The sequence below is a fragment of the Sciurus vulgaris genome, assembly GCF_902686455.1.
Source record: "Sciurus vulgaris genome assembly, chromosome: 5".
In the NCBI taxonomy this organism is placed as follows: domain Eukaryota; kingdom Metazoa; phylum Chordata; class Mammalia; order Rodentia; family Sciuridae; genus Sciurus; species Sciurus vulgaris.
This window is the reverse complement of record NC_136465.1, coordinates 177,851,929-177,877,580: the sequence shown is the minus strand read 5'-3', so window position 1 is coordinate 177,877,580 and position 25,652 is coordinate 177,851,929. Positions and strand designations below refer to the sequence as shown.

The 25,652-nt window shown below is 55.4% G+C and overlaps 2 protein-coding genes across 11 annotated transcripts in view; both read right to left on the bottom strand.

Moving 5' to 3' along the window:
* Positions 1-146: 146 nt before the first annotated feature.
* TRMU (tRNA mitochondrial 2-thiouridylase) lies at positions 147-19,398 on the bottom strand. Of its 8 annotated transcripts, XM_079143331.1 has the most exons (12): positions 19,245-19,357; positions 17,575-17,672; positions 16,363-16,528; positions 13,215-13,321; positions 9,409-9,531; positions 6,277-6,449; positions 4,936-4,989; positions 4,795-4,861; positions 3,531-3,631; positions 2,192-2,336; positions 1,753-1,835; positions 149-1,563 (listed from the first exon to the last, which is right to left on the bottom strand). In XM_079143331.1, exons 3-12 carry the CDS (start codon positions 16,503-16,505, stop codon positions 1,411-1,413), a joined length of 1,149 nt encoding a protein of 382 aa, XP_078999457.1. In that variant the 5' UTR covers positions 16,506-16,528; positions 17,575-17,672; positions 19,245-19,357; the 3' UTR covers positions 149-1,410. The 8 variants fall into 8 exon arrangements, with proteins under 8 accessions (XP_078999460.1, XP_078999454.1, XP_078999456.1 ...); XM_079143328.1 differs by lacking the exon at positions 17,575-17,672 and having other exon boundaries at positions 148-1,563; positions 19,158-19,359; XM_079143329.1 differs by lacking the exon at positions 17,575-17,672 and having other exon boundaries at positions 19,245-19,398.
* Positions 19,399-19,609: 211 nt separating this feature from the next.
* The window catches only part of GTSE1 (G2 and S-phase expressed 1), a 29,590-nt gene continuing 23,547 nt past the window's right edge, over positions 19,610-25,652 (bottom strand). For all 3 annotated transcript variants that reach the window (XM_079143324.1, XM_079143326.1, XM_079143325.1), the window contains exons 8-12: positions 25,354-25,426; positions 24,350-24,586; positions 23,310-23,511; positions 22,709-22,921; positions 19,610-22,313 (exon numbers count right to left, since the gene is read on the bottom strand). In XM_079143324.1, the coding sequence (XP_078999450.1) occupies positions 22,230-22,313; positions 22,709-22,921; positions 23,310-23,511; positions 24,350-24,586; positions 25,354-25,426 (809 nt within the window). In that variant the 3' untranslated portion in view covers positions 19,610-22,229. The remainder of the gene's footprint in view (positions 22,314-22,708; positions 22,922-23,309; positions 23,512-24,349; positions 24,587-25,353; positions 25,427-25,652) is intronic.

The following is a 25,652-nucleotide window of genomic DNA, read 5'->3' as shown; positions in this document are numbered from 1 at the left end:
ATGCCAGCGCCCCAGGAGAGTCCACAATAAACAGAGACGCTGAGTCTGTCCCTCTGCTGTGCTGCTTCCTCCCAGCTCCCCTCCCCAAGGCGTGAAGGGACCACCTCCGGCTGGAGGCCAGTGTCACGGGAGCTGGGAAATGTCTAGCCTTCGGTTGTTTCCTGCCCACGCTCCTCCTCTCCTGGTGCCCCGTGACAGGCATCAGACCTGGTCCAGCCCAGGTCCCCGCCTCCTGCAGTCTCACCTCTCCCGCTCTGGAGCTGCTGCTTCTGGCAGTCGGTCCGCAAGCTCAGCTGCCTGTGCCCTTTTCTGTTTGTTTTTACTTCAAAGTCTGTACCCCTCAGCTCTGAAGTCCCGGGGCTCCTCTCCACACTTGGCCTTCTCTCTGTGGGCCATGCAGTGGCTGGCACTGTCCTTTTCCTTGTTAACAGGAGCCCAGCATCGTAAGGCTGCACCCTGTCCCTTTTCTCTGCCATCCCTGGGGCCTGTGGCTCGGTGACTTCAGGGGACCCTGCATCAGCACTGGGTCATGCTGGGCTCCGGGCAGGCTGAAGCCCTGGCTTTAGATGTCCCTGTTTCTGAGCAAGCCACCAGGTTAGGTCCTGCCAGTCCCACCTGCCCTGATGTGGGTCCCGCACCAGCCCCACTGCCAGGGGACTGCTTCTCCAGTCCTCACCTGCTGGGCCCCACCTGACAACTCCAGGGGCCTTCATCCCAGATTCTTTATCCAGAAAGATGGCTTCTCCCTGAGTTCCAGCCTCCTGTAGTCTCAGTCCCCTCCCAAGACCTCTCCAGAAGCCCCCACCCCGGCCCAGAGACGCTCCATACCAATGGTCACCCAACTCCTCAGAGCGCTCCAGTGGACAAGGCAGCACTTGCCTCAGCCCCAAGCCATGCTCCCCAGGAAAGCGCAGGGTTCCACTGGATGTGGGCCCTGCAGGGCCAGGGCGCTCCTGGGCTTCACCTGTGGACTCCTGGGCCTTGGACAGCTCTCTGCCCTCCCCAAGGAAAGGGCTCAGGCCCCGGAGAGGGGAGGCCAGGCTGCCTCTGGCCCTTCCCTTGCGGTCCACCTGCCTTCCATTCCATCAGTGCTGAGCCCCTCAACAGCCCACCCCGGCCTCGCAAGCCCCTGGACACCGTGGTCAGACTCCTCGAGCCAGTCAGACTTTTTATTCAATATTGTCCCTGTAGTGTCCTTGCAGGGCAACCGTCCCTGGGGGTGAGTGAAGGAGACTCTGTGAACAGGGCCCTGGGCCAACCCACTGGCCATCAAATGCTGCTCTGGCTTCAGGGCCTTCCTGGGGCTGCCTTGGTTCAAGTAGCACCAAGCCCATCACTGCCCTGCCGGGCACACGCTGCCCAGCCCCAGGCTCTGCTCTCATAGGCGTCCTCCCTGCAGCTTGGCTCCCATCAGGGTGCGGGGCGCAGGCCTGGGTCTTCACTGGGGCCCTCGGGAGATGCTCTGGCTCTGCTCCTGCCCTTCTGGAGTGTGTAGGCCGACGGCCCCAGGCGCAGAATCTTCCCGCTGCCCAGGCACTCACCTCCTTTGTAGAACACTGCAAACTGCGGGAGAAGCCTGGATGCGGCGGCGGCACAGGCTTGTGGGATGGAGGCGGCTGTCGGGCTGGCCAGGCCTGCTTCAGGCTCTCCAGAGCAGAGGCCGAGGCACTGGGCCATGTGCGGATAGCCATGCTGCACGCCGGGCAGCCTTCCTGCCGGTGACCCCACAGTCCCCACGCCCACCCCACTCACCTGCCCCAGGGCGAGGGCCCGCACAGCCTTCACAGCAGTCACCCACACGGTGCCATCCTGATTGAGGGTCAGCACACAGGGCACTGGGGGGAGAGGGGGGCCTTGAAGCAGGACAGAGGCCTGAGCCCCAGGAAGGAGCAGCGGCCGCTCTGGGGGAAGAACCTGCTCAGACACTCTGCAGGAGTCCCTCTGCCAGGGCAGGGTAGGGCAGTGGTCAGGGACTTGGCTCTGCCCCCAGCACACAGACACCATACCACCTGCCACGGCCGCCTCACCACAGAGCCACGGTTGCACCCAAGGCCCCTCTAGGGCAGACAGAGGTCAAGGGAGCTTTGAAAGATTACATAATCCCGACAATGGGGGACTGTCCTGCCCAAGGGGCTCTGGCCCAAGTCTGACCCAGGGACCTCAGCTCCAAAAGACAGCCCCGCCTGATCACCTAGTGCCATCTGGTGGCGGAATCGGAAGTGGCACTCCATCATCTTATCGCGGACTAGGGCGGCAGGTGGCTCCTCCGCGATCCAGTGCACCCGGCTGGTCCGCAGCAGGTCCCTGTACAAGGCTGGGTGGTCTGTCCGGGGGGCCTGCAGGAGTGGAAGTCTGTGGCGCCTTCCAGCCTTCAGGGGGCGTCAGTCTGGACGCCCAAAGCCCACCTTGCCAGCATCATGGTAACCAAAGACCCTAACGGCAAAGGACCATGGACTGGAGACAGGCACCGAACCGCCCCTGTTCTGCAGACCAGGAAACAGGCACAGGAGCCAAGGGAACCCGCCCGAGGAAGGCGCAGGGGTGAGGGCTGAGCCACGTCCACAGGCATTATCTCCTCCCTCAGCCCAGCTCCTGCCACCCCCTCTCTGAGGACTGGCTTTGTTACCAGGGACGGGGCCAGTCATGCCAGTGGGCTTTCAAGGAAAGCAGGGCCTGGAGCAGGCCTAGGGCTGTGCTGGCACCAGGGCTGCCCTGAGAGGCCAGGTCACCAGGGCTGCTCCGAGGCTCTGTTCCCACCACCGCTTGTCCCCTGGCCTCTGCACCCAGAACCATGGCACTCCTAGGACTGGGCCACGCGCTACCCGAGGGCAGGACCAAGAGAACCAAGCCCAGGGGCACCGAGACCACAAGGCGCAGTCAGGCAGCGGCACCTCCTGGGCTCTTCACACACAGCTCTTCGTGGAAGGAGATGTCCTGGCTGGCAGGTGAGGTCTCCTGGCCAGGATTCGTGGCAGCAGGAGGCTTTCTGGGATCATTTGTCAGGAAAGGGGGCTGTCCTGCGCTCCTCAGGCTCTTCGGCAACGTCCCTGCCTTAACCACTGGATGCCAGCAGACCTGGGCCCCCACGCCCAAACTGACAACCCAAAGTATCTCCAGACACTGCCAATGGCCCCTGTGGGGGTGGGGGACTCATGTCCTTTGAGAAGCTCTGCTCTGGAGCCTGGGCAGCAAGCCAAGGCCAGGATGGCTCAGGGCCCCACATGGCAGATAGCCTGGCCTATCCTGGCTCAGTCACCAGTTTCTGACCCACAAGGACTTCTGGGATGCTACCACCACAGCCCTGCGCTGCCTCTTCCTTTTCTCGTGACCTTGCAAGTCACTTCATCTCAGTCTCCTCCTTGTTCATAAAATCAGATAAGCCGCACTCACGGATTACTGCAGTGACGCGTAGGGACCCGCACACAGCAGGAGCCTAGTGCACGCCTCAGCCAGAACCCAGCTGCTCCCTGGCCAGCGCTGGGAGGCTGCGGAGGGGAGCTGACGCCTGTGCCCAGGCAAACCCCACTCACCACAAGCACGTCGCCCTTGGCAGCGTCCTTCTCCACCACGTACCAGGGCTCCCTCAGGCCGCTGATCTTGGCTCTCTGGCCCAGGGTGTACAGGAACCAACCTAAGGACAGAGATTCTCCTGAGACCCGGGGACGAGGTTCTCGCGGGCACAGCACAGTTTGTGGGGGCAGCAGGTGGGCCCCAGGGCGACCCCAGAAACGTCTGCAGTGGCCCGGGCTCACTCAGAAGCTATGCTCCTTATGGCACAGCTGCACACATCCCAGCCTCGTCCAGCCCTGGGGTGGACACAAGGACTGTGACAGGGACGGAGATCACACCTCACACCTGGCACGATGCCCGAGGCCAGGCCCTGCCATCGAACCCTGGTGCACCTGCAGCTCTCACGGGCAGGACCAGTGTGGCCTGCAAGTGCGCCCCCTGCTTTGGGACTGCTGGCTTCTTGGTGCCCGGCTCTCGGCACATCCCACTCCCCCTGTCACAGGGTCCCCGCTCGCCTGTACCTCCTCTGGATGCATGTGTGCAGTCAGAGGTGACCTGACAAGATCTGCCACCATCACTCTGGGCACAGATTAAACAGGAGTCTCCAGCTGCCTGCTGCTGCTGGAGATGGCGGCTCTGTCCCAGGCAAGGTCATTGCTCGGGCTGCCTGCTCGGCTCCCCCTCTCCTCAGGAGGCGGGGGTTCTCCGGAGCACATTCACCGACATGCTGTCAGAGCACAGTCCCATCCTCCCGGGCAGCACCACAGGGCAGGACTCGGCTGAGTCAAGACTGCCTGGGTGTCGTGCCCTGGGTGGCACATCCCTGTCACCCACACAGACAGTGCCACCTGTGCCCCATGCCCAGCACTGTGCAGGTCACAGTGGACCTGCCCATAAGGGTCTGCAAACATGAGCAGCACCCAAGGTGCAGCGGCCCCAGGGCGCCTGGCCCAGGCTCCACACGCCTGCCGCCCGGCCGTGATGCCAACACCCTTCAGCAGAGCAGACTTTCTGCAGTTCCACATGTCCCTTGACCAGTGAGACACTCCACCTACAGGACTCCTTTCACAGGGGAGACTGCAGCCCCCCTCAGGTGGCAGCTTTGTGTCAAATCCAGAGCTTAGAAGGAGACGGCATTGTGACATGCACGCAGCCCCAGTCAGACTGCTCGTGCCCTGTACCCCAGCCTGAGCCCCAGCCTTCAGTGACCCATCTTGTTCCCAGGGCCAGCACGCCCCTCACAGCTGGAGATGCTTAGGGAAGGAGCCAGAGGCGACAACTCACCTTTGTGTGTTCCCAGAACTGTATTGTCCTCAATGGAAATAAACCTCCCAGGTCGAGGCTGCAAATACTGGAAGACAAACATCCCGTTACTAATGGTGATCCAGGTCTGGAGCTGATGCACGACCACCAAAGTACACTCACCTGAAGGATAAAATGCTCAAAATTCCTTTTCCCAACAAAGCAGATGCCCATGCTCTGAAACGAGAGGAGGTTGACAGGAGATGAGTGGATGGCAGCAGGTTCCTGTGCCCAGAGGGCCAGGCCAGGAGCGGAGGCTGCCCTGGCCTCACTACGCAGCATAGTTCTGGGCCAGGGACCTGGTCGCCTCCTCCAACACCCTCAGACACGAGGCACAACCCGCAAGCAGGACTTCAGGGGCTTCAGGAATGTCTTACTGTCTTATCCCTGGTTCAGGCCCCTGAGCACAGACACTGCAGTGAGCAGCATTGCCCTGCTGCCATGCCCCACGGGGCCAGGCCCAGGCTACAGGAAAGAACCTTGTCCAGCCCCAAGAAGGCACAGGACCAGGGCTGGAGCTGGGGGGGCCCGGCCCCGGGCGGAGGCAGCAGGGAGAGCCCGGGAAGACTCCTCGGGACCGACTGTTCCCCGCACAGGAAGGCCTATGGAGCCAGCACCTAGTCTTTGGCTCATGTCCCTCCAGAACATGGGCCTTGGAAGGCAGGGCCTGTCCCACGTGTCCCAGCAGGTCCCTCAGCTCCCACCATGGAGCAACTGCTGGAACTGAACAGCAGAGGAGTGAGGGAGGGACTGCCCTTCCTGAGAGGACGCCCGAGTGCTGAGCGGGCAGGCTCGGCCGTGGCTCAGGCGGCTGACCCTGCAGCGCCCTCACCTCACACTCAGCCCCTGGCATATGGCTGCACCCTAGTCACACCACCACTCCTGGCCCCCTCACCCCAGGGCCTGTGCCCATGTCCTTCCCTCCACATCTCCACATGAACTTTTCCCACTAATCTCCCCTGTACTTGAGCCGGAAGTTACATGTGATTCCCCCAGGGCCCTTTCTGGGCACCTCTGCCCCTGGGTGGACCTGCACCCCACTGGTCCTCTCAGGATCTCAGCCCTTCCTCCACAGATGTCTGCTAGGTTGACGACGACATGTCTCAAAAGTCTCTCTCCCCTTCTCCACTGCCAACTTGGGGAAGGCAGGAGAGGACTGTGTGCCTGTCACCATCTCCTTGGGCTTCAGCAGCACAGGGCCTGGCACAAAAGCGACGTGAGATGTGCCAGCCATGGGATGAACGGGAGCCTCGCGCACAGACGGCAGCAGAGGCAGCTGGGGGTCCAGGGAGGGAAGCAGGAGCACCAGGACAGCCTCTGCAGCCTTTGCGCCTGCAACACTCCAGCCTGCTCCGGGGGCTCGGCCTGCCTGACACTGGATGCCAGGTGAGGAGCCCCGGCTCCCCTTCACCCTGTGCGTGGCCTCGGAGGCGGGTGTGCCCGAGGCAGACTCCTCGCACCTACCTCTTTCTTCTGGAGCACATGATGGAGTCTATTCTCAGCAGCTATTTTCTTTACAAAATCCTTCGTTAATCCCCCTAGAGGGAAGATGGTTCTCCTCAGGGCATCCTGGGAAACCTGGCTGAGAAAGAAGGTCTGGTCTTTAAAGCTGTCAGCTGCTTGGAGAAGTTTTACCGCTGCCAAGAGTAAAGAACAAAAGATGTTGCAGGAATAAAAATAATGACTTTGCCTTTAGTAAGTCCTTCTGTTCACTTAGCCACCCCTGGTCTGTCAGAAGCAGAAACCGATACCCAACGGCAGACCACTGGGAGGAGCCGCATTTACCTACCACAAGAAAATCACAGGGCAGGCAGACTTTAATGATGGGGACATTATTCCAGTTCATAATGTGGATTGTAAGAGTTTCAAAGAAAAACATCGCAGGAAAAACACGGAATGAGAAGGGGAAGATATGAGCCCACGTCCCTCAGCCCCCAGCGGGCAGCTGGGCAGGCCACAGGTCGGCCTTCCAGCCGCACACTGGGCCTCAGGTGGGACCACAGCAGGTGCAGGGCCACACTTGCTTTCTGCTCAAGGGCTCTGTCTGGAGGCCACAGTGGCACTCACAGTCACTGTGCTGTTTCCCAGACAGGCTCCACTTAATGGTAAAGAACAGCGCTAGCGCGTGCAGAGGCTTGAGTGATCGGAAACCCTGCTTCTGAAAAGAAGGTCTGGTCCCAACTCTGGGCCACCTGGGCGGCGGGCTCAGCCACTGGCACAGGAGCTGCGGGCTCCCCACACCACCCAGCAACCCCTGGAACTCATCAGCTCAGAACAGGGAGTGACCTTACAACTCCTCTCGCCCTCTCACCTCTGGGGCTGAGCACAGCCTCACGGTCACACACACAGCCCGCCAGCACGTGGCAGGCTTCAGTGGCACTACAGGCTTATTTTAAAAATTTTTTTGGTATCAGGGTTTGAACCCAGGGGTGCTTAACCACTGAGCCACATCCCAGACCTTTTTGTTTGAGACAGGGTCTCACTGAGTTGCTTAGGGCCTTGCTAAGTTGCTGAGGCCGGCTTTGATCTCACAATCCTCCTGCCTCAGCCTCCCAAGCAGCTAGGATGACAGCTGTGCAGCACATAAGCCATGCAGGCATTATGTCAGCACAGCAGTGTGGCAGTGTGGCTTCTGCGGGACTCACATTTCCACCTGCCAATCCCCACGTTAGACTCTGAGGTGGACTCGTTCCCATTTAACAGTCGAGGAAGCAGATGCTCAGAGAACTGAAGTGACTCGCCCAAGACAACGCAGGTGGAGAACGGCAGAGCTGGACACAGTCAGTCCCGACTTCTCTCCCCACCATGTGACAAAACATCGGGACCAGCCCACACGAAACCAGCCCAGCCTGCCAAACAGGTGAGTAGACTCACTTCCCAAAATTCTACTTTTTGTTTCAAAACTAAATTCTGCCAAATACTGTGAGTGCAAAGTCCTCTAAATACTGGAGGAATTCTAATTTTCTTAGTTGTGAATCACTTTAAAACACACTAAACTCATGGATTTCTGTGCTTCTGTAGGAAGGAAGCTGGCAACCCATGGCTCCTGCGGAGGCCAGGGAGCAGCTGAGCTCGGGCGCCACCCGCTGGCCTGGCCTGGTCTGCTCTGCCGGGCCACTGGTGCTGCACTGCACGCACATGAGGGGACCAGCCAGGCCAGGGCCACCATATCAGAACACAGAAAGCTCTGGCATGCCTAGCACACAACAAAGTACTCCGTGACATCACTGTGCTGACGCTCCTGGCAGAGCCTCTGAGTGCGCATGGCCTGACGACAGTGAGCAACTCCCTAGGGGACTGCAGCCTGCGAGCTCAGCTGGGGAAGTGACCCAGCTGTGGGTCCCAGGAACTCACGCTGACAAGGCCCACTGTGGAGCTCCCAGTCAGCAGACTGCACCTCAGTCACCTGCTCCACGGGTTGGGGTTTCTGTGGTGCGCCCAGGAGTGGAAGCAGGGGACAGAGGCCCCACAGGTGGACACAGCAGCTGAGCTGGCACAGAGGTAGCCCTTCCTTCTGACAAGGGCCCAGGCTTTTCCATCTGGGCTGCCTAGTACCTCCACTTCGAGAAAGGAAGGAAAGAGAAGGGCGGCCAGCACTGCAGCAAGCCCTGGCACCCAGGACACAGTGCACATCACACAGTCACTGCTGCCCTCAAAACAGGCTCCGTGACTGGCACGGCAGATGGAGGAGGGCTGAGGGAGCAGGCGCTGCCACCTGGGGTGCCGAGGTCAGTGACTTTACCATGCCTCAGGCTCCTCATCTGGGAAATGGGGTGCAGCTCGTCAGACTGCAAGGAGGCCCAGAGTAGAAAGCGCTCCCTCTTCTGGTCCCCACCCCCAGGCAGGGAGGTGGTGGGAACCAAAGCCGAACTGAGACTGCCGGGTGACTGGGGCAGGCTGCTGGCTGGCCAGTCACGGAGAATTGCCAACCTGCAGCCATGTCCTGCAGCCCAGTCCTCACACAAGTGTGGCCCTGAGCCCCGCGTTTCACTCAGCAATGGTGCAAACTCCTCCTTTCCACACACAAATGAAGGTACAGCAGGACAAGCCAGAGGCGTCCCTGCTCAGTCTGGCATCTATCTTTCCCCAAAGGTGAAACTGTTTTTTCCTGACATTCATAAACCACTCTGAATGTACATCTCTGTGCACAGCCTCAAGATGGCCCCCAGGCCTGCCCACGGTGTCTGTTCCCTGAATGGGGGTCACACCCAGTCTTGAGCTGCAAACCTTGATGCAAAGAAAGCTTTAGCTAAAACGCAGCACCCGGTGATCATGGTCAAATGTTTCCCCACAGAGCCCTGGAATATTCAGATGACCAACATGCAATGTCTAGAACTGGATTCTAAGTTTCTAACTTAGTTCCCCCAGCCCTTGCTCTGGCACCTGACTGGGAAATCTTACTGCGGGGTCACAGGCCCTTGGGGAAGTGACCCTATTGGCAACTGCACCTTTTCAAATGTGAACCCAGAACCGAGCAGTTACTTTGCAGCACACAGAGAAAGAAGGCTGGCATGCTTGGACCAACTCCTGTCACTCTTCTAGATATTCCACTCTGCTCACAAAGAATTAAGTTCTGGTCTGGGCACGTGAACTTACGATTTCTAGCTTCAAATCGGTTTCTGAAAAGCCCTTCTGGCCTCTTAATATGCTTCTGCTGAAAGACTTCTTCATCCTCCAGTGAAGTTCTTGCGTAGTGGCCTGTGGCAACAGCATCTGCTCCTGGGAGGTTATAAAAATATCAGGATCCAGTGTGAGACTCAAATTCGCCAGCCTCGGGCAGCAAGAGACGAGGGTGCTGAAGGCAGCACGCAGACCTGCAGTCCTATGCTGATGGCCTGCAGGGACCAGGCACCACCCTCCAACACGGAGGTCCCAGGGAGCGGAGGCCCTGCTACAGCTGGCTAAGCGGGCTGCCCTCAACTCTGGATTTAAGCTGATACAACCCTGCCACAAACTTTTACTATGTCTTTAAGAGCTTGTAAGAAGTTAAGTACTGATTCATTCATTCTAGGTTAAGGAAATAATCCAATACACAGATTTAAATACAAATAGCTCATTTCAGTCAGCATGGTGACACACCTATAATCCCAGCTACTCAGGAGGCTGAGGCAGGAGGACTTGCAAGTTCAAGGCGAGTCTCAGCAACTTGGTGAACCTGTCTCAATTAAAAATTTAAAAAGCGGGGCTGGGGATATAGCTTAGTGGTAGAGCGCCTGCTGAGCACATGTGAGGCACTGGGCTCGATCCTCAGTACCACATAAAAATAAATAAAACAAAGGTACTGTATCCATCTACAACTAAAAAACAATTTAAATAAAATTTAAAAAGGGGCTGTAGCTCATAATAAATTTACCCTGGTTTCAATCTCCAGTACCATACCCCCCACCCCCCAAATAAAAACCACCTCATTTCAATTTCTTAAAAAGTGCTCAGCACCAGGAGGATGTGAAGTAAATCACAATGCCTGGCTGTAATCACAGTGGCACCTACAGATCAAGAGACAGAGATGCCTATGACACTGCGAAGCAGACGGGTATTTATACCACAATCTGCTATTTTTAAAGAACAGGAAAGGCTTGTTCCTCTGACTGTGGGAGTGAAGTCACAGGTGACACTTGCCCTCTTTTCCCACTATTCAGTAGTTTTAGATTTTATTTAATAAACACGCATAATATTTATCACCACAAAGGACCATCCAACATACTCAATTTCTTCTGTTTACATGATGCAAAAAAGTCAAAAGAAATGACTAAAATGCACATTAGTGCTTGACCTTCCAGCATGGAGACTTCTCACGGGGAGGTGTGAGGAACTTGACTCCACACTGGCCAAGCAGGGGTCTCAGGAGGCATGGGAGTGGCTGCTGCACGTGAGCCACTTGGGGAAGGACCTTAGGGACACATTATTACACCTTGACTTCATTTTCCAACAGAGAATGCCACTTCGAATCTCGCTTCCTTACAAAACAGTCACCTCTGCGGCAGGACCGCAGTCATCCCTGAGAAGCCCTTACGTGTTGGAAGGCTTCACATGGTTCTCCCATGTTGCGCTGTCCATGCGGTTAATTTAGACATGGCAGCGGGCACTGCAGAAGCTCCTTCCAAAGTAAGCCAGTCAACACTCACCAGGGCTCCAGAACACGCCACCCAGGGAGCTGGCACCCCAGAGGCCAGCTCTCCTCTCTGGCTTGCTGTCAAGCTGCTCCCAGAGAAATTCTTCTCCTGTGAATTCCAGCCCTGCTCTGTTGTCACAAAGGAACACAAGCCTCACATACACTTGACCACTGCTGTGGCGACCTGAATAATCTCAAGAGTTCATCGGGGGACATTTCCACACACCCTGGGAATCAAAATCAACTCACACTCTATCAGCAGAAGGGGCCCAGCCAGGGCAGACCATGGAGGACTCTTCTCCCTTCCTCACCAGCTCCATCCGCACTGGCTTTGACAACAGACTCTAGATACCTGCCTCAGTCAACTGGAAGCAACTAAGATCCGGGATCTTCTGTTCATGAGTGGTGACCAAGCCAGTTCTTCCCAGCCTCGAACCTGGAGGACTGACTGCTGAGCCTAGTGAGCAAACTGCATCCATATCCACCAAATGTCATGCTTTTGGTGAGCCCAACATTCAAATGTAGGATTTTGTCATTTCTCTTTTCGTTGACTCTTTTTTTTAATTCCTAATGCCTGAGTCCACTTCTCATCACTGTCACCTCACACTTAGGTCACTCACATCTTGCATCCAAGTGCTACTGTGAGGGCAAAACCACAGCTGGCTTGAAATGAAATCGCAAAGACGTCGTGGTAAGAGACCGTGTCCTGGGGAGGGTCAGTGCCCTCCCTCTCTCTGCCTTTCTCCAGGACGCCTCACTAACCAGGGTCCCCACCTTTGCACTGTCAGTAACTAACTGCCCCAGGAGTCTGACTCCTCCCTCCACAATGCACCCGATGCCTGTGAACAGAGCCGTTTCTTCTCTGTTCTGTGAGCAGCTCTGTGTTAGAGACCCTGCCCAGGCCTTCAGCCGCAGAGACTAGGAATCTTAAAGAGGGAAAAGCCCAATGACAGGAAGGGTCCAGGATGACGTCAAATAACCTGTAAATGTCTTGAGAAACTGTAGCTCAGGGCTCAGAATGTGGAGTGTCGTTTCCTCTGGGCCCCGGGCGTGACATAAAGCGTGGCGTTCTCCCCTCCAGGTGCTGCTTGCTGCCTCTCCACCAGTCTGCTTCCCACTTCACTACTCGATCCTCATCCATGTCATTACTAAAATGCTGACACTGCTAAACAGGGGCACATAATCACATCCGCCCTAGCCCTGCAGGCAGGCAAGCAGCAGTGAGGCAGAGCAAACTGAGAACTTCAGAGGCTCATGATGGTGACCCTAAGGAAGAGGACAGGAACTGCTACCAAAAGGATGTCTATGTGAGTCAGCACCAGGAAGTCCTAATACAGAGGAATGGGTGTCAAATATGCAGACAGAATCAAGAAAGGGGAGATTCAGGAACGGAGAGAACCTGCAGAGTGAGGGGGCAGACAAGTCATCGGCTGGCGCAGGAGTGGGCTTCCAGAACAGATCACTAAGATGAAACCCACAAGAGAACAGGGGCAGGCAGACAAAAGGCTTGACCTCTGGAAAAACCACAGACTCCCCTTTGGAAGCAAGAGCAAAGGTCTCAGTAGGACTATGGAAGGGGATGACTCTCTTGAGCATGAACTCAGGAACTTTCTAAGAAGCTCCCTAAGTACACTTGCATCTAGCAGCAGAGCTGAGCTTCAGGTGGGGTGCATGGCCCCAGGTAGAAGGCGGGAGCCGCTGCAACAGGGAGTCTCGGAAAGGTGAGGTGTCCTCCCCGGGGAAGACTGCATTGCTGTGGCTCCCGGCCTAGGCCAGCCTCTGCCAGCACAGTGTGTGACACAAAGGCGCTGGGCGCCGGGCCTGCTGCTCTCTGAGCAGGCAGCCAACTCCATGTTGTGTTCTTTCTTGGCCAGGCCTCTGTCATTTTTGGCATCTTTAAAAAATTCTAAGTCTCTTGATACTCATTTTCACATCCTTTTCTTTCTGATGATGCCTCATCGAGGTAGTTGGTTCACTATCAGGATCTCAGTTTCCCAGAATCTCCCCCTGCCCTGAGGCACTGTCACCTTACAGCCCTTTGGCCAGGGACTCAACACGTCTTTCCTCAGGATGGTGGCAGCCTGTCCACATGTGTAAGTGGCCCACATGGAAAGTACCCTCTCCTGCCATCATGTGCACCTCACCAGAAACTCCCTTATTCAGTGAAATACAGAATAGCATGTTTCACTGCTTCTTTTTCTCCTAGAAAATGAAACTGGTCCTAAAGTTTTGGCTTCTGTCTTAGCTCTGAAAATCTTATAACAAATGAAAAAGATTCCAAATTCCTTACCAAGATTATCCACAGCATAATGATAAAAGCAGCTGAACTTGATATGCTTATTGCAGACTATGTCGGGGTTAGGAGTCCTTCCTCTTTCATACTCATTCAAAAAATCGCTGGAATACAAGAAAGCGCTTTCAGCTCTGAGAGTGAAACAGTCCTCAAGAGCACAGTAACAACACCCACCCGGCCAAGTCACTAATTCAGTGTGGACTTTCCCCTCGCCCCATCCACACTGGAACTTCCCACGACAGGGAGCTTTGGCAAGTCACCCCATGTTGTCACCCAACATCTGCTCAGAGCCCCGGCACTTGTCATCAGAGACTGCCATGACTACCAAGACTTAAATGCACCCAGTCATTCTAATTTGGTGATTTTCTGTCTTAACAGACTGCCAGAACACCAGCAAGATGTAGGAAGCATGTCAGTCTCAGAAGAGTCACTCCATGCCTATTCCAGGAGTTTAAAATTGGGTATGTTTTTAGTACATGAGATAATTTTCTCATTTAACCTAAAGGGCTTAAAAAATGCTTATCAAAAAGATTGCAACATGAAGACAGAGAACCTGCACGGGATCACAGGTCACCTGTACATCACCAACGGTAGCAGGCAATGTCAAACTTTCTACCTGCCCCCCTCACAGTTCATAAAACTGATCTGGTTCCAGACTTGCAATACACTTGATATTATTACACTCTTTCTACTGTTTTTAATCATTCAAAGTTGTGAAGTTCATTAAATTGTAAATTAGTCAGACACATGTCTCTCTGTATGCTCAAAAACCCAATAAACTTCCTCTTTAACAGACAGTGAGTTTAAATGTTGAAGGAGTTGAACATCTAACCATTTCCTAAATAGAGTAAGGGAAGACACATCAGGGGTATTAACAAAAGCAACTGAGGGAGCCCATTCTTCCACTAGGAAAGAGACATCACTCCTGTGTGGTGGGGAGGAGATGGTAATTAAAAGAACACCTGACTCAGACCCTCACAAGCCAAGTGGGTCTTGAACCAAAGAATTCAGAAGAAATTTTTGAGCTAGAGAGTGCTCAGAAATTGAGCACTTTCAGAACATAGCACAATGAGCACAGTCACGGCTACACCCAGACCAGTGAGACAGAGGGCAAGCTGGCCAGCACCGGACGGGAGCTCAGAGGCGGCTGCAGAGATGCTGCCGTGGGGCCGTGTTCAGTCCCTAGCGAGCCACACCCTGGGCCAGTCCGGGTACCTAGAGACTCGGAGGTGCACGCTGCCTGGGCAGCTGGGCTTCAGTCCCAGCTCCGTTCCACGTCTGCGGCAGTGCTCAGGGGCCTGGTTGGCCTGTTAGAGGTGTGTTAACCTTCAGAACCACACTCACGTGCTTGAAAGGCAGCATCTGGGCTTCTTGTCATCCCCCAAAACCCCAAGGACTCAGGAGAATGCCAGTCAGCGACCCCAGCCTACGTAGACTGGATTTGAAGGCAGCCCTGGCTCCTCCGTCCTCTGCCCCCTTATGCATGAGTCTTCTCACTGTTTCCCAAAGACCCTAAGAACCCCTTGGATCAGAACCAACCCTAGTTGAGGGCCCACCTCAGACCCCATTCCAGACAGGTATGGTTAGCAAGTACTCAGTGCTGTGCTGGCCTGCATCTGCTGTTCAGTGGACTTGTCCTCTGGGCTCTAAGCAGTCAGCCTTCACCTTCCTCTCCCATATCAAGTGTGGGAGATTTTAGGGGCAGGAGGAATTCCTTAGCTGCTCTGCCTCTGATCTTCCTTAATTTATCCTAGGCTTGGCTGTGACACTCAACTTAATCATGAAATTAACAAGTTACATTCATTGACTGTTTATGAACTACAATTTCGTATGTACCTCATTTAATACCCCTTGGAGGCATTAGCACTGTCCTTACTTAAGGATGAGAAAACTGAGGCTTGGAACAATCAAGTAAGTTGCCCGAGGTTGCCCACGTGGCAGAATCAACCCACACGGTACATGTGGTCTGTCTCAGATGCCAGCTATAGCCAACTGGAACTGAGCATCATCAGACCTCCCCACAGACTAGCCGAGGGGAGGAACAGGGGACAACCAAAGTGCAACACTCCTGAGCCACACCAGGGCCTTTCTCTGTCCCTTCACTGCTGCTCCCCAGCCCCACAGAGTGAGTCTTCTCTACCTGGATGTTTTCAAGCCCTCCTGCAGGGGCAGCTCAAAGCCCTGCCTCCTCCACAAAGCCTTCCTGACCCACTCCACACAGATGTCCCCTCCTCTCAACCTGGGCACTTTCCCAACACCACTCCTCACGAAGGATAACATCCTCCCAACCGGACATCTAGCCCCATGCAACAGGACCTGGTGCGCAACGCTCCCCGATGCAGCACAGGCCCCAGTGCGCACTAAACAATCATCACTGGGCGTGTATCAGATTTTATAAAGTTTCTCTCTTCTCTTTCCTGTTTCCAAAAGGCACAGGGAAGCATTTCATATGACTCTTCCTCTGAGCCTCCCAAGCGCAGCCCTCAGGATACATGGGCGCTGATACTCCCTTCCCAGCCCTTCCAGGACCACCCCACCTCGGCCCCCACTCCACCTCGGCTCCCACCCTACCTGGGCTCCCACCCCACCTCGGCTCCCACCCCACCTGGGCTCCCCACCCTACCTGGGCTCCCACCCCACCTTGGCCCCCACCCCACCTCGGCTCCCACCCTACCTGGGCTCCCACCCCACCTCGGCTCCCACCCCACCTGGGCTCCCCACCCTACCTGGGCTCCCACCCCACCTCGGCTCCCCACCCTACCTGGGCTCCCACCCCACCTCAGCTCCCACTCCACCTCGGCTCCCCACTCTACCTGGGCTCCCACCCCACCTCGGCTCCCACCCCACCTCGGCTCCCCACCCTACCACCCTACCTGGGCTCCCACCCCACCTGGGCTCCCACCCTACCTGGGCTCCCACCCCACCTCGGCTCCCACCCCACCTCGGCAGCAGAAACATGCCAAGGTTCAAACAGGCACTGAAGAGATTTCTGGCAGGTAGCAAAATAACAATAAGAACAGTCAGGGCACAGAGGTCCCCCCGCAGTCTCTAGCTTCGTGGCCAGGAGGCGCACCGCACTATACGCTCATCGATCTGGCGGACAGTGGCACTGGGAAGACTGCTGCGTGCTACAAGTTGCACTCACCTGAACACGTCATTCCAGTACTCCTTCACGTAGGACACTTGGTGGAAAGGGATGTCTAAGATCTGGCAAACTTTGTAAGCATCTTCGCAGTCTCTGTCAGCAGTGCAGACGCCATGTTCATCCAGTGAGTCCCAGTTCTTCATGAACACCCCTGTCACCTGGTAACCTGGGGGAAGGTAGGTCACTTAGAGTGTACAGATCAACCTCAGGTTGATCTCAGCACACCATGGCCCAGAGTAGCCTTCCCATGAGGGCTAGGGTTTACCCCTACGCTCGCTCACTTTGTGAAGGTCCCTTGTCACAACACACTAAGGATGGACTGACTGGTTGCCCAACTCCTCAAGGTGAGTAAAATGGGATTTTCTTTGCATCTTTGTCTCCACCCATGCAGAGGCATGGCACCTAGCACATAAGAGGGACTTAGCAAATGTGTGCTCAAGGATCAAAAGGTCATTTGGAACTCAAAGAAAATTTTCAATGCAAATAGAAACTCCCATTCCGTTATCAGAGAAGTAAGTTCATTTCAAAAGTTATTTCCAGCTACTAATTAAGGCTTGCCAGGTGCAGTGGTGTGCACCCGTACCCCCAACAGCTCGGGAGGCTGAGGAAGGAGGATTGTGAGATCAAAGCCAGCCTCAGCAACAATAAGGCACTTAGCAACTCAGTGAGACCCTGTCTCTAAAAAAATACAAAATAGGGTTGGGGATGTGGCTCAGGGGTTGAGTACCCCTGTGTTCAATCCTTGGTACAACTTAAAAAAAAAAATTCTAAGTTATCAGATATAAAGACAAATAAAATTTTGGATATTTTATCCAGTTGGAGGCATAGCTTAATAGTAGAACTCATGCTTAGCATGCATGAGGCCTGGATTCAATCCCCAGCACAAAAATAAACTAAGCTAAATAAATAACTTGGGTATTTTATTATAAGAGTTCTACCACCTATATACTTTATGACCTCTTTCCCTTTTCTATTGTTACCAAGTATCCGACCAAAAATCAGAAAGTTTGACGATGACTTTACACCATCTTAGCAACTACACAGCTATCTCCCTGTATGCGCAACGCCTCTTTGGGTAGGCTGAATGTAAGGCAGACAAGGCATTTGTGTTAAGGAATGCTTAAGAGAGCACCCGTTTTAGCTTTTTCGTTGCTGTAACCAAAAGACGTGAGAAGAACAACTGGTGGAGGAAAAGATTATTTGGGGGCTCACAGTTTCAGAAGTCTGAGTCCATGCACAGCTGACTCCATTGCTCTGGGCCCAAGATGAGGCAGAACATCATGGCGGAAGGGTGTGGTGAAGGAAAGCAGCTGGGGACATGGCCACCAAGAAGTAGAGAGAGAGAGAGACTCTCCTCACCATGGTCAAAATATAGGCCCCAAAGGCCCACCCCAGTAACCCACCTCCTCCAGCCACACCCCACCTGCCTGCAATTACCACCCAGTCAATCCCTGTCAGGGAATAATGCACTGATTAGGTTAAGGCTCTCATAAGCCAATCAATTCACCTCTAAACATGTGAACAGGTTACGTGACACATGACCTTCTGGGGACACTCATACCTAAAATCTAACCTCCCAAACCAGGGGTTTGTTGACACACTCTTGACAAAATAAAAATGTACATCCACAAGCCCTCCCCCTCCTCTGCATCCAGAAGGAGGCAACCTCCACTACTGAATGTGCCACCTGGGACCAGCTGTCAGTCTCCCCTGCAACTCACCACAACAGGGAGCTCAAGGAGGGACTGCCCAGTTCAAGCCCCTGTCCCCAGCTCTAGTAGAGTGCCCAGCACACGGTGGGAGCTGAAAGGAGCTTGTAGGATGAATCAACTCCAAGGAGCTTTAAAACTGCACTCCATCCATAGCCTCATCTGCCTGGCGTCCTCAAGAAAAGATGTGACCCACTTACACAGGAGGATGGACCCTTGACTTTCCAGGGCACACACACAACATAAAGCACTGAAAGTTCTCAGTGCCAAAATGAGGGGACCATACTTTTCCTCTACATCCATCAGCCCCTTCATGCAGGAAAACCCAAGGCTAGAATAAGCATATGCCTGGTCTGGACACAGGGTTTCTCTTTGAAGTGGCTGAATCTGGGAGATGACCGCCAGTTCTCCACATCTGCTCAGACACCCAGTCGACCCCCTCGTTAGAAACTCTCAGGGCTCGAACCGCCTCCTCAACAGGGCCAAAAGTCCCGAGTCAGCGTAACAACTTCCACGCTCTTCCGTGATCAGGGCCTGACCCTCCCACCCTCCTCTGGCCAGACCAAGCCAGCACTTTGCCGCCTCGGTGCCTCTGCTGGGCAGCCAAGTGCGGGAGGGCTTCCTCTTCTCCTCGGGTCTGCAGTTCTTTGCGGAGTGAAATCCCACTCTTCTTCCCTCCCAGTTCAACGGTCAGCTTGCAGGACGCCTGCTTTGGTTCTCCATGAAGTGCCCAGCCTCCCCTGCAGACGGGTGCTAACCTTCATGAAGGTTACTAAAGGCCACTACTGCTCGAGGGCCTCGTGGGTGCTGGGCCTTCCAACCTGGTGCCTTCCATCACCCAGGGTTCCACCGTCCGGAGCCACGCTCGCACCTCTGCATTCCAAGCGCCTGCGCCGGAGGGGCTCGCAGCAGATCGCGCCAGCGCGTCCGAGCCCGGCCTCGCGAAGGCACGACCCAGGGGCGGCCATCCCCGCCCCGCCCGAGGACCCAAGCACCTGCCCGGCCGGCAGAGGACGCAGGCGCGTCGGGGAACGCCTGCCCGCCGGCGCGGCGAGCAGGCAGCTTGCGGCCGGATGGGCGCCGCACCAGCCCGAAGCGGCCGCCGTCCGCCGCTGCCCCCGGCGGGCTCGCTGCCCCAGGCGTCCCGGGCCGCAGGGCGCACGGCCGCCTCACCTCTCCGCCTCAGCAGCAGCGCGGCCACCGCGCTGTCCACGCCGCCGGACAGGGCGCACACGACGTGCCGCGCCGCCAGCATCCGCCCGCCGCCCGGGACGCCGCCGCCGCCGCGCCGCGCCGGAAGTCGCTCCCGGTCTCCGCAATCGCACTCAGGGCCCGGCGGGAAACGCGCGCCCCGCGCCCGGCGTTCCGCCCTTCTGCGGCTGCGCGTCCAGTGTCTGTGTGGCGTCGCGCACTGACGCGGACCGGGAGTTCTGCACTAGGCGCTCTTTGCACGCGGCGCGGGAGAAAGGACCGCGCCGTCCCCGGGATGCGCTCGCGCTTCCTCGTGGGCGCCCGCAAAGCCAGGAAGGAGGCCACGGACGGGACCAGGCGGGCCAGTGAGATGGAGGGAATCTGCGTCGTGGAACCGCGTGGGTGATAGGGTGGGCCCGACCTCAGCCGCAGCAGCAGCCTGGGCGAGGCGGGATGCTGGGGCCTCCAGGAGCTGCAGCGCGGAGCTCAGGCCACCTTGGCAGGGAGTTCAGGTGGGATTTGGCTTGACACCAGAGGCTACATGCTGCAGGTGTTGAGTGCAGGCATTCTTGACATCAGCGACTCCACTTTTCCAACTTCAATCCACAGTTACACTTTACACGGAGGCCCAGAACACACAGATAACTACACAGACAACTGAGGGTAAAAAACGCTTCTCAGAATGTCTGAGAATGTCAGGTAATTATTTTATTTTTCTTTTTTAAAAATCGCTCCTGCAGGGCTGGGGTTGTGGCTCAGTGGTAGAGCACTAGCCTAGCAATGTGCAAGGTACTGAATTCGATTCTCAGCACCACATTAAAAAAATAAATATATTGTGTCCATCTACAGCTTAAACTAGTTTTTTAAAAAATTTATACAGTAATCCACTAAATTGATTTGTATAGGATTTGAACCGTGGTTTAGCAAATGCAGGGGAGGAAATGCCACTGCAAATAGGTGCTGTTTTTCCGTTTTGTTTTGGTGCTGGGGATTGAACCCAGGGGTGCTCAACATCCCCAGCCCCTTTTCTTTCCTTTTTTGAGACAGTCTTGATGTTTTCAAGGCTGACATGGAGCTTGTGACATTCCTGCCTCAGCTTCCTGGTTTGCTGGATTGTAAACATGGGTCCCTGTGCCCAGCAATGCAGGTAGTTTTAAACCCAGCATAACAAACATACCAGAGGTTGGCAATAAGATTGTTTCTTAAAAGGGCAATAAAGGACATAAATGCTTAAATGTGGCTTCTCACTAGAGTGGATAGTTTTCCTGAAGCAGAGTAGTTTTAGGGTCTGGGGTAGGTCCGCAGACCTTTTCCCAAGAAGAGGCTGCAGCCACTAACTGGAGAGTCACAGTGGCTGGTACCAGGAGGTGCAGGGTGAGTGCAAGACAAGAGGGTTGGGCCCTGTGGGAATCAAAAACCTGGGACATGTTCCCCCCGGGCAGCAGTTTCCAGGGATGTGACCTTGGGCAGACAGGGGCACAGTGAGGCTATGGCTGAGCTGGCATCATTAGTTTTGGTCTCTGTCGAGAGGACCAGGACATCCCTTGCTTGGGGTGGCAGCTTGGTAAGTTAATGGCAGGCAACTTCCAGTTTTCCTCCTAAGCCAAAAGGGCTTTGGGCTTCAGCATGCTGCAGTGAACCACAGGATGGCTTAAATGTGATGCCTTTGTGACTCTCCAGTTAAACACATGGTACATTAGCTCCTTTGGTGTAACCACCCACTGCAAAAGCAGCAACATCCCAAGTGCCATCTGGGGATACCAGTGTGAGGCACATGGACTTCAGAGATGGAAATGAGACCTGTGTTCCACAAAATTAGTGTAATAAAGGTCACAGAAGTTGGACTCCTAAAGCTGGGAGCCCTTGGCACCTCCCTGAGTGCCTGGTGCATTAGTCTGCAGATGATGTCACTCAATTTCTCTCCGAACCCCAAGTGGTGAGGCTGGGGCTGGTGCAGGGACACTGGAGTGGACTCAGCTTGTCACTTTCTGTCTGCTTTGTGGGCACTAGACAGAAATCTCTTCACAGAATCAGGAAATGTACTCAAATTAGTGACTTCTAGCCAGTGATCAGAGCAGGAGAGCCCTCAGGTGTCCCCAGGCCACAACCCCCTCCTGTGGTACCCTTGCTGAGAGCATGGCTGGGGGTCTGCCCCCACACCAGGCCTGAAGGCCTCAGCCAGCAGACTCTATCACCTTCACATTCAGATGCCTCCTCAGGACGCCAGCTATGCAGAACAGCCTCTTGTGGCAGGTGCCCACCAACAATGCAGAGTCCTAGGTCTGCCCAGACCAGAGTCCTGGTGGGGAGGGGGCTGGGCTCTGCATTTATACCAATTTCTATTCACACTAAATTTTGTAATCGCCTTTTTTTTTCCTTTTTGGCACAGGGATTGAACTCAGGGGCGCTTAACCACTGAGCCACACCCCAGCCCTTTTTTGTATTTTAGAGACAGGATCTCACTGAGCTACTTACATTTAGCACCTCGCTAAGCAACTAAGGCTGGCTTTGAGCTAAGGCTGCTTCAGCCTCCTGAGCCACTGGGATTACAGGTGTGTGCCACTGCACCCAGATTGTAAAAGCATTAAAGTTCAGACAATATAATGAAATAGCAAGCATTTGAAAATCAAGATAAGCTTTAATACATTTTCATTTATTTTACAGCATAACTTTTCATACAAACTTGACTTTTAAAATAGTGGCTTGCTATTTTACAATTCTCAACAAAAATCCTCAATTTAGATGTAATATTCTAGTCTAGTGGGAAGGCAGGGAGGAGGAAGCAGGAGAGACCCAGGTCCACACCCAACAGCCCCTGTCCCTCACCCTACCTGCTGCACAGGGAGTGTATTTAGGATTTAAAAAAAAAAAAATTTGTAAGTCAAATGAAGTTTCTTCTAAAATTTGGTTCGAAAGCCACTTTATGACTGTTCTTTCACAAAGACGAAAAGGCAGGACCTTACTGCATCAGAATTTGAGAAGTGGGGAGTCCACATTTTCCTTGTCAGCCTCAGGGCTCAGCTGGATCAGAGGCGAGCCCAGGTCGATCAGCTGGAAGGGTAGAGAAAACAAGGTCAGCATAGCTGACCCGGGCCCCACACCTGCTGCCAGACCCACATATCGGTCTATCTGGTTCAGGTACATTTAAGGAAACCTCAACTGTCACCTCTAAGCCAACAAAGGAGGAATGACACACACTGACCCCAGTTCCTTACATATCCATGCTCCTTCCCACACCAGGGGGGTGTGGAGTTGGGGACATGGCCCCTGTCCTCTGCCCCCAAGACCTGGCAGGACACCTCAGTACTAGTAAGTGACCTTCAAGAAGCTCAGGCCACTCAAGACTGAGACGTGAGCCCTTAGAAGCCTCAGGGCCACCATCCCCTACCCTGGGGTAAGGAACCAAACCAGGCTGAAGCCAGCAGGAATCACCTGCCACGTCTTACCTGTCCCTCCGCCCGTGAAGGTTTGGATGCACTGTTTCTGAGCATGTCTGGGGTGTTAGTGGTGAGGTCAGTCAGGGGTCTGCTGGCAGGCCCCGAAGCCACATCTGCTTGAGGAGGACTGGAGAAGTCGATGAGAGGGAGGTCGGCCGGGGGTGTGCTTTCTGCTCCACAAGTGATAGCGAGCTGGCCCAGCCCGACGTCTACGAGAAGAGCCTAGGCGGGCACAGAGGGCGTGCTCCAGCACTGTCCTCTCTGCTCACGGCCCTGTGGGCCCACGGCTGGGGTCGGAGAAGAGGCTGGGCCTGCCCTCCACAGGATCACGCGCCCTCTGCACGGGGCACCACCCCACCCATAGCCAGTCCAGAGCTGCTGCCCTGCTCCCACTTCCTGCCTTTTGGCCCTGACCAGCTCCTCTGCCAAACACAGGTGAAAGGTGTTGCTTTTCTCCTCTACAGCCCAGAAGTTCTGACCGCCTCTCGGGCCCATTGGAGCCTCAGGCCCAGGTGGCAGGATGAACCGTAGACCCTCGTCCTTGGGCTACCGCGGGGCCTCCAGAGCAACCCTGAGACCCTCCAAGTCAACCTTACCTCCCTCCACGTACCTCCCCAGAGCAGGTGTCTTCCCTCGGCTTTGCCTCAACCTGATCTGCTCCTGTGAAGTCTTGTGAGAAAGGAGAGTCATTCTTTTCTGCAGAAAAATGAAGTGTCTGAGGCACAGAGGATGGAGCAGAAAAGCTGCCATCAGGTGACAGGCCTGCCTGCCCACCACCAGTCCTCCTGTTGTTGTCCTTCGAAGGCTCAGTCCTGTGGGGGGAAAAGGAAAACCATGCTGGGTTTCTCTAGAATGCTCACTCACCTGGCTAGATCTGGGGGGCAGATTATTTCTGGAGGAGTGTCCTGTGGTGGGGAGCTGCTGACCCTGGTGCCAGCTTGTCAGAGAAAGCCACCTACCTGTGAGGACAGCTATACCTGTCAGACCCTGCTTCCTGTGTAGAAGGAAGACGGGGGGATTTCCTAGGTTTCTTTCAGCTGGAACATTCTATCTGCTTATTTTACCTCGTGCCTAGTCTGTCCCTTTTAGAAGAAGGCCACATGCAGGAGTTCTGCCCGTACCCATGAGGCAGCCAGGGTGGCGTCCCCTGGTTCCTAGACGCAGTCCCTCAGGCTCAGGAGGGTTGCCTGCCTGCTCTGCCACAGACACCCACTCCTGCTGCATTCCCCAAGCCTGCCCCCTACCCCTGGTAGGCGGGTCCCAGCCAAGCCCAGGCCTGGCACTGGCCTTCCACCCTGTAACAGGACCTGCCACAGGGCGCATCTCTCCGTGCCTCCAATAGACAGTGCCTCAGCACCAGGCTGGGTGTGTTAGTTGCCAGCACACCCCAAATACCTGATTCAACTCTGAAACCAAATGGCTCGCGGAAACCAAGGAAATAAGAAGTATCCAGAGGAGCACGGAGTATCTTCTCAGGCCCAGGACACTCGAGCAAAGCCCAGTGTTGCTACGTTTGCACTCCAATCACTTAAGCACGTGGCCCTCCTGTCTTGGGTGCAGCCCGTTTTCTTGCCAGCTGCTTCCTGAGTGACCACAGCCTCCCCATTCTTGAGTTCTAGGGTACGCAAGACAAACTTGCCCCTGTCTCACCTCACTGCCGATCTTTTCCGAGGCTCAGAAGAGAGCCTCCGAGCAGGCGCACAGAGCGGGGAAGCCAGAGCTCGGGGCAAGGTTTTGGGAGTTGTCAGAAGGCCAGAGAGGCGCCAGCCCCCAGGTGTGGGCAGTGCTGACACCCGTCGTGCACTCACAGGGGTCCCTCTGCTGCTGGACAGGCTTTGTGAAGCTGGCCCTGATGAACGTCTCGCAGGAGTGCTGTGAGCAACCACCCTGGTGAGGAAAAGGCAGAGCCTTGAGCGGAGATGGCCGAACAAACGGAATCCAGAGGCAGCTCGCTGATGCAGCAAGTCCTTGGTTACGAGAGAAGCCTGAGCGAGACCTGGAGCCGCTGCCAGCCCACCACAAGATCCCTGGTGGGCAGTCTCCCCGACCCGCAGGCAGCAGAGAATCTCGTCAGATGTGGTTACGTCCACACTTCCTTGTCAGTGCTGAGAATCCCAGCGTAGAGTCTCTGCTGCACCCGAGCACTCTGTGAGTGACAGTCAAGGGTGCAGCAGAGGACAGCATTGGTGACTCTGTGAGCCAGGCGACCTATTTGAGTGCCTGTCTGCTTAGTCTGCAGGACCTGCTGTGTGAGGCTGGACCGTCCTCCAGCCAGTGAGAAAACGAGGTCAGGAATGTTCAGTGGCTTGCACCAGGTCAGACCTCAGAGTGCTGGATTCAAACCAGAGTGTGAGTAGCTGCACCATGCTGGTGGCCTTTAACTGTGGCACAAAGAAGTCATCTGGGAGCCTTTGCAACACCCAGCCCCAACAAATCAGAGGGGATCCTGTTGCTCAGGCCAGCCCAGCAACCCCTCCAGCCCATAGCCAGCAATGGCCACGTCACACTGGACAGAAGCAGCTCCCCCAGGGCAGGGGCTCAGCCCATCAGCCACACCCCCCCCCACTATGAAGTTAGAATGGCTGTGGGGCAACCGCACTGTGAGCCTCAGCCTCCACACACGTAAGGAAAGGAGGCAGAGTGAGGGCGGTTACCTGCCAACCGAGAAGCATGACTGCGGCCGCTGTGCCTGGGAGGACCATGGCATCCTGCTGTCCAGGGAGTCTCCTAAGACCAGAGAAGAGTACACATTGGTCAGAAGGATCAGCTGGGAAGCCACCACTCGAGGACCTTGCCAAACAGGCAGGTCCCCTCCACCTAGCTCTGATTTCCCAACCTGCAGCACAGATGGCACTAGGCATTGTTGGCTTAAGGTCAGATGAGTCACACAGGGAAACCTGCCAGCTGTGGGGGCACGAGAGGGCACACCTCTACACAAACTCCTGCCAATGGT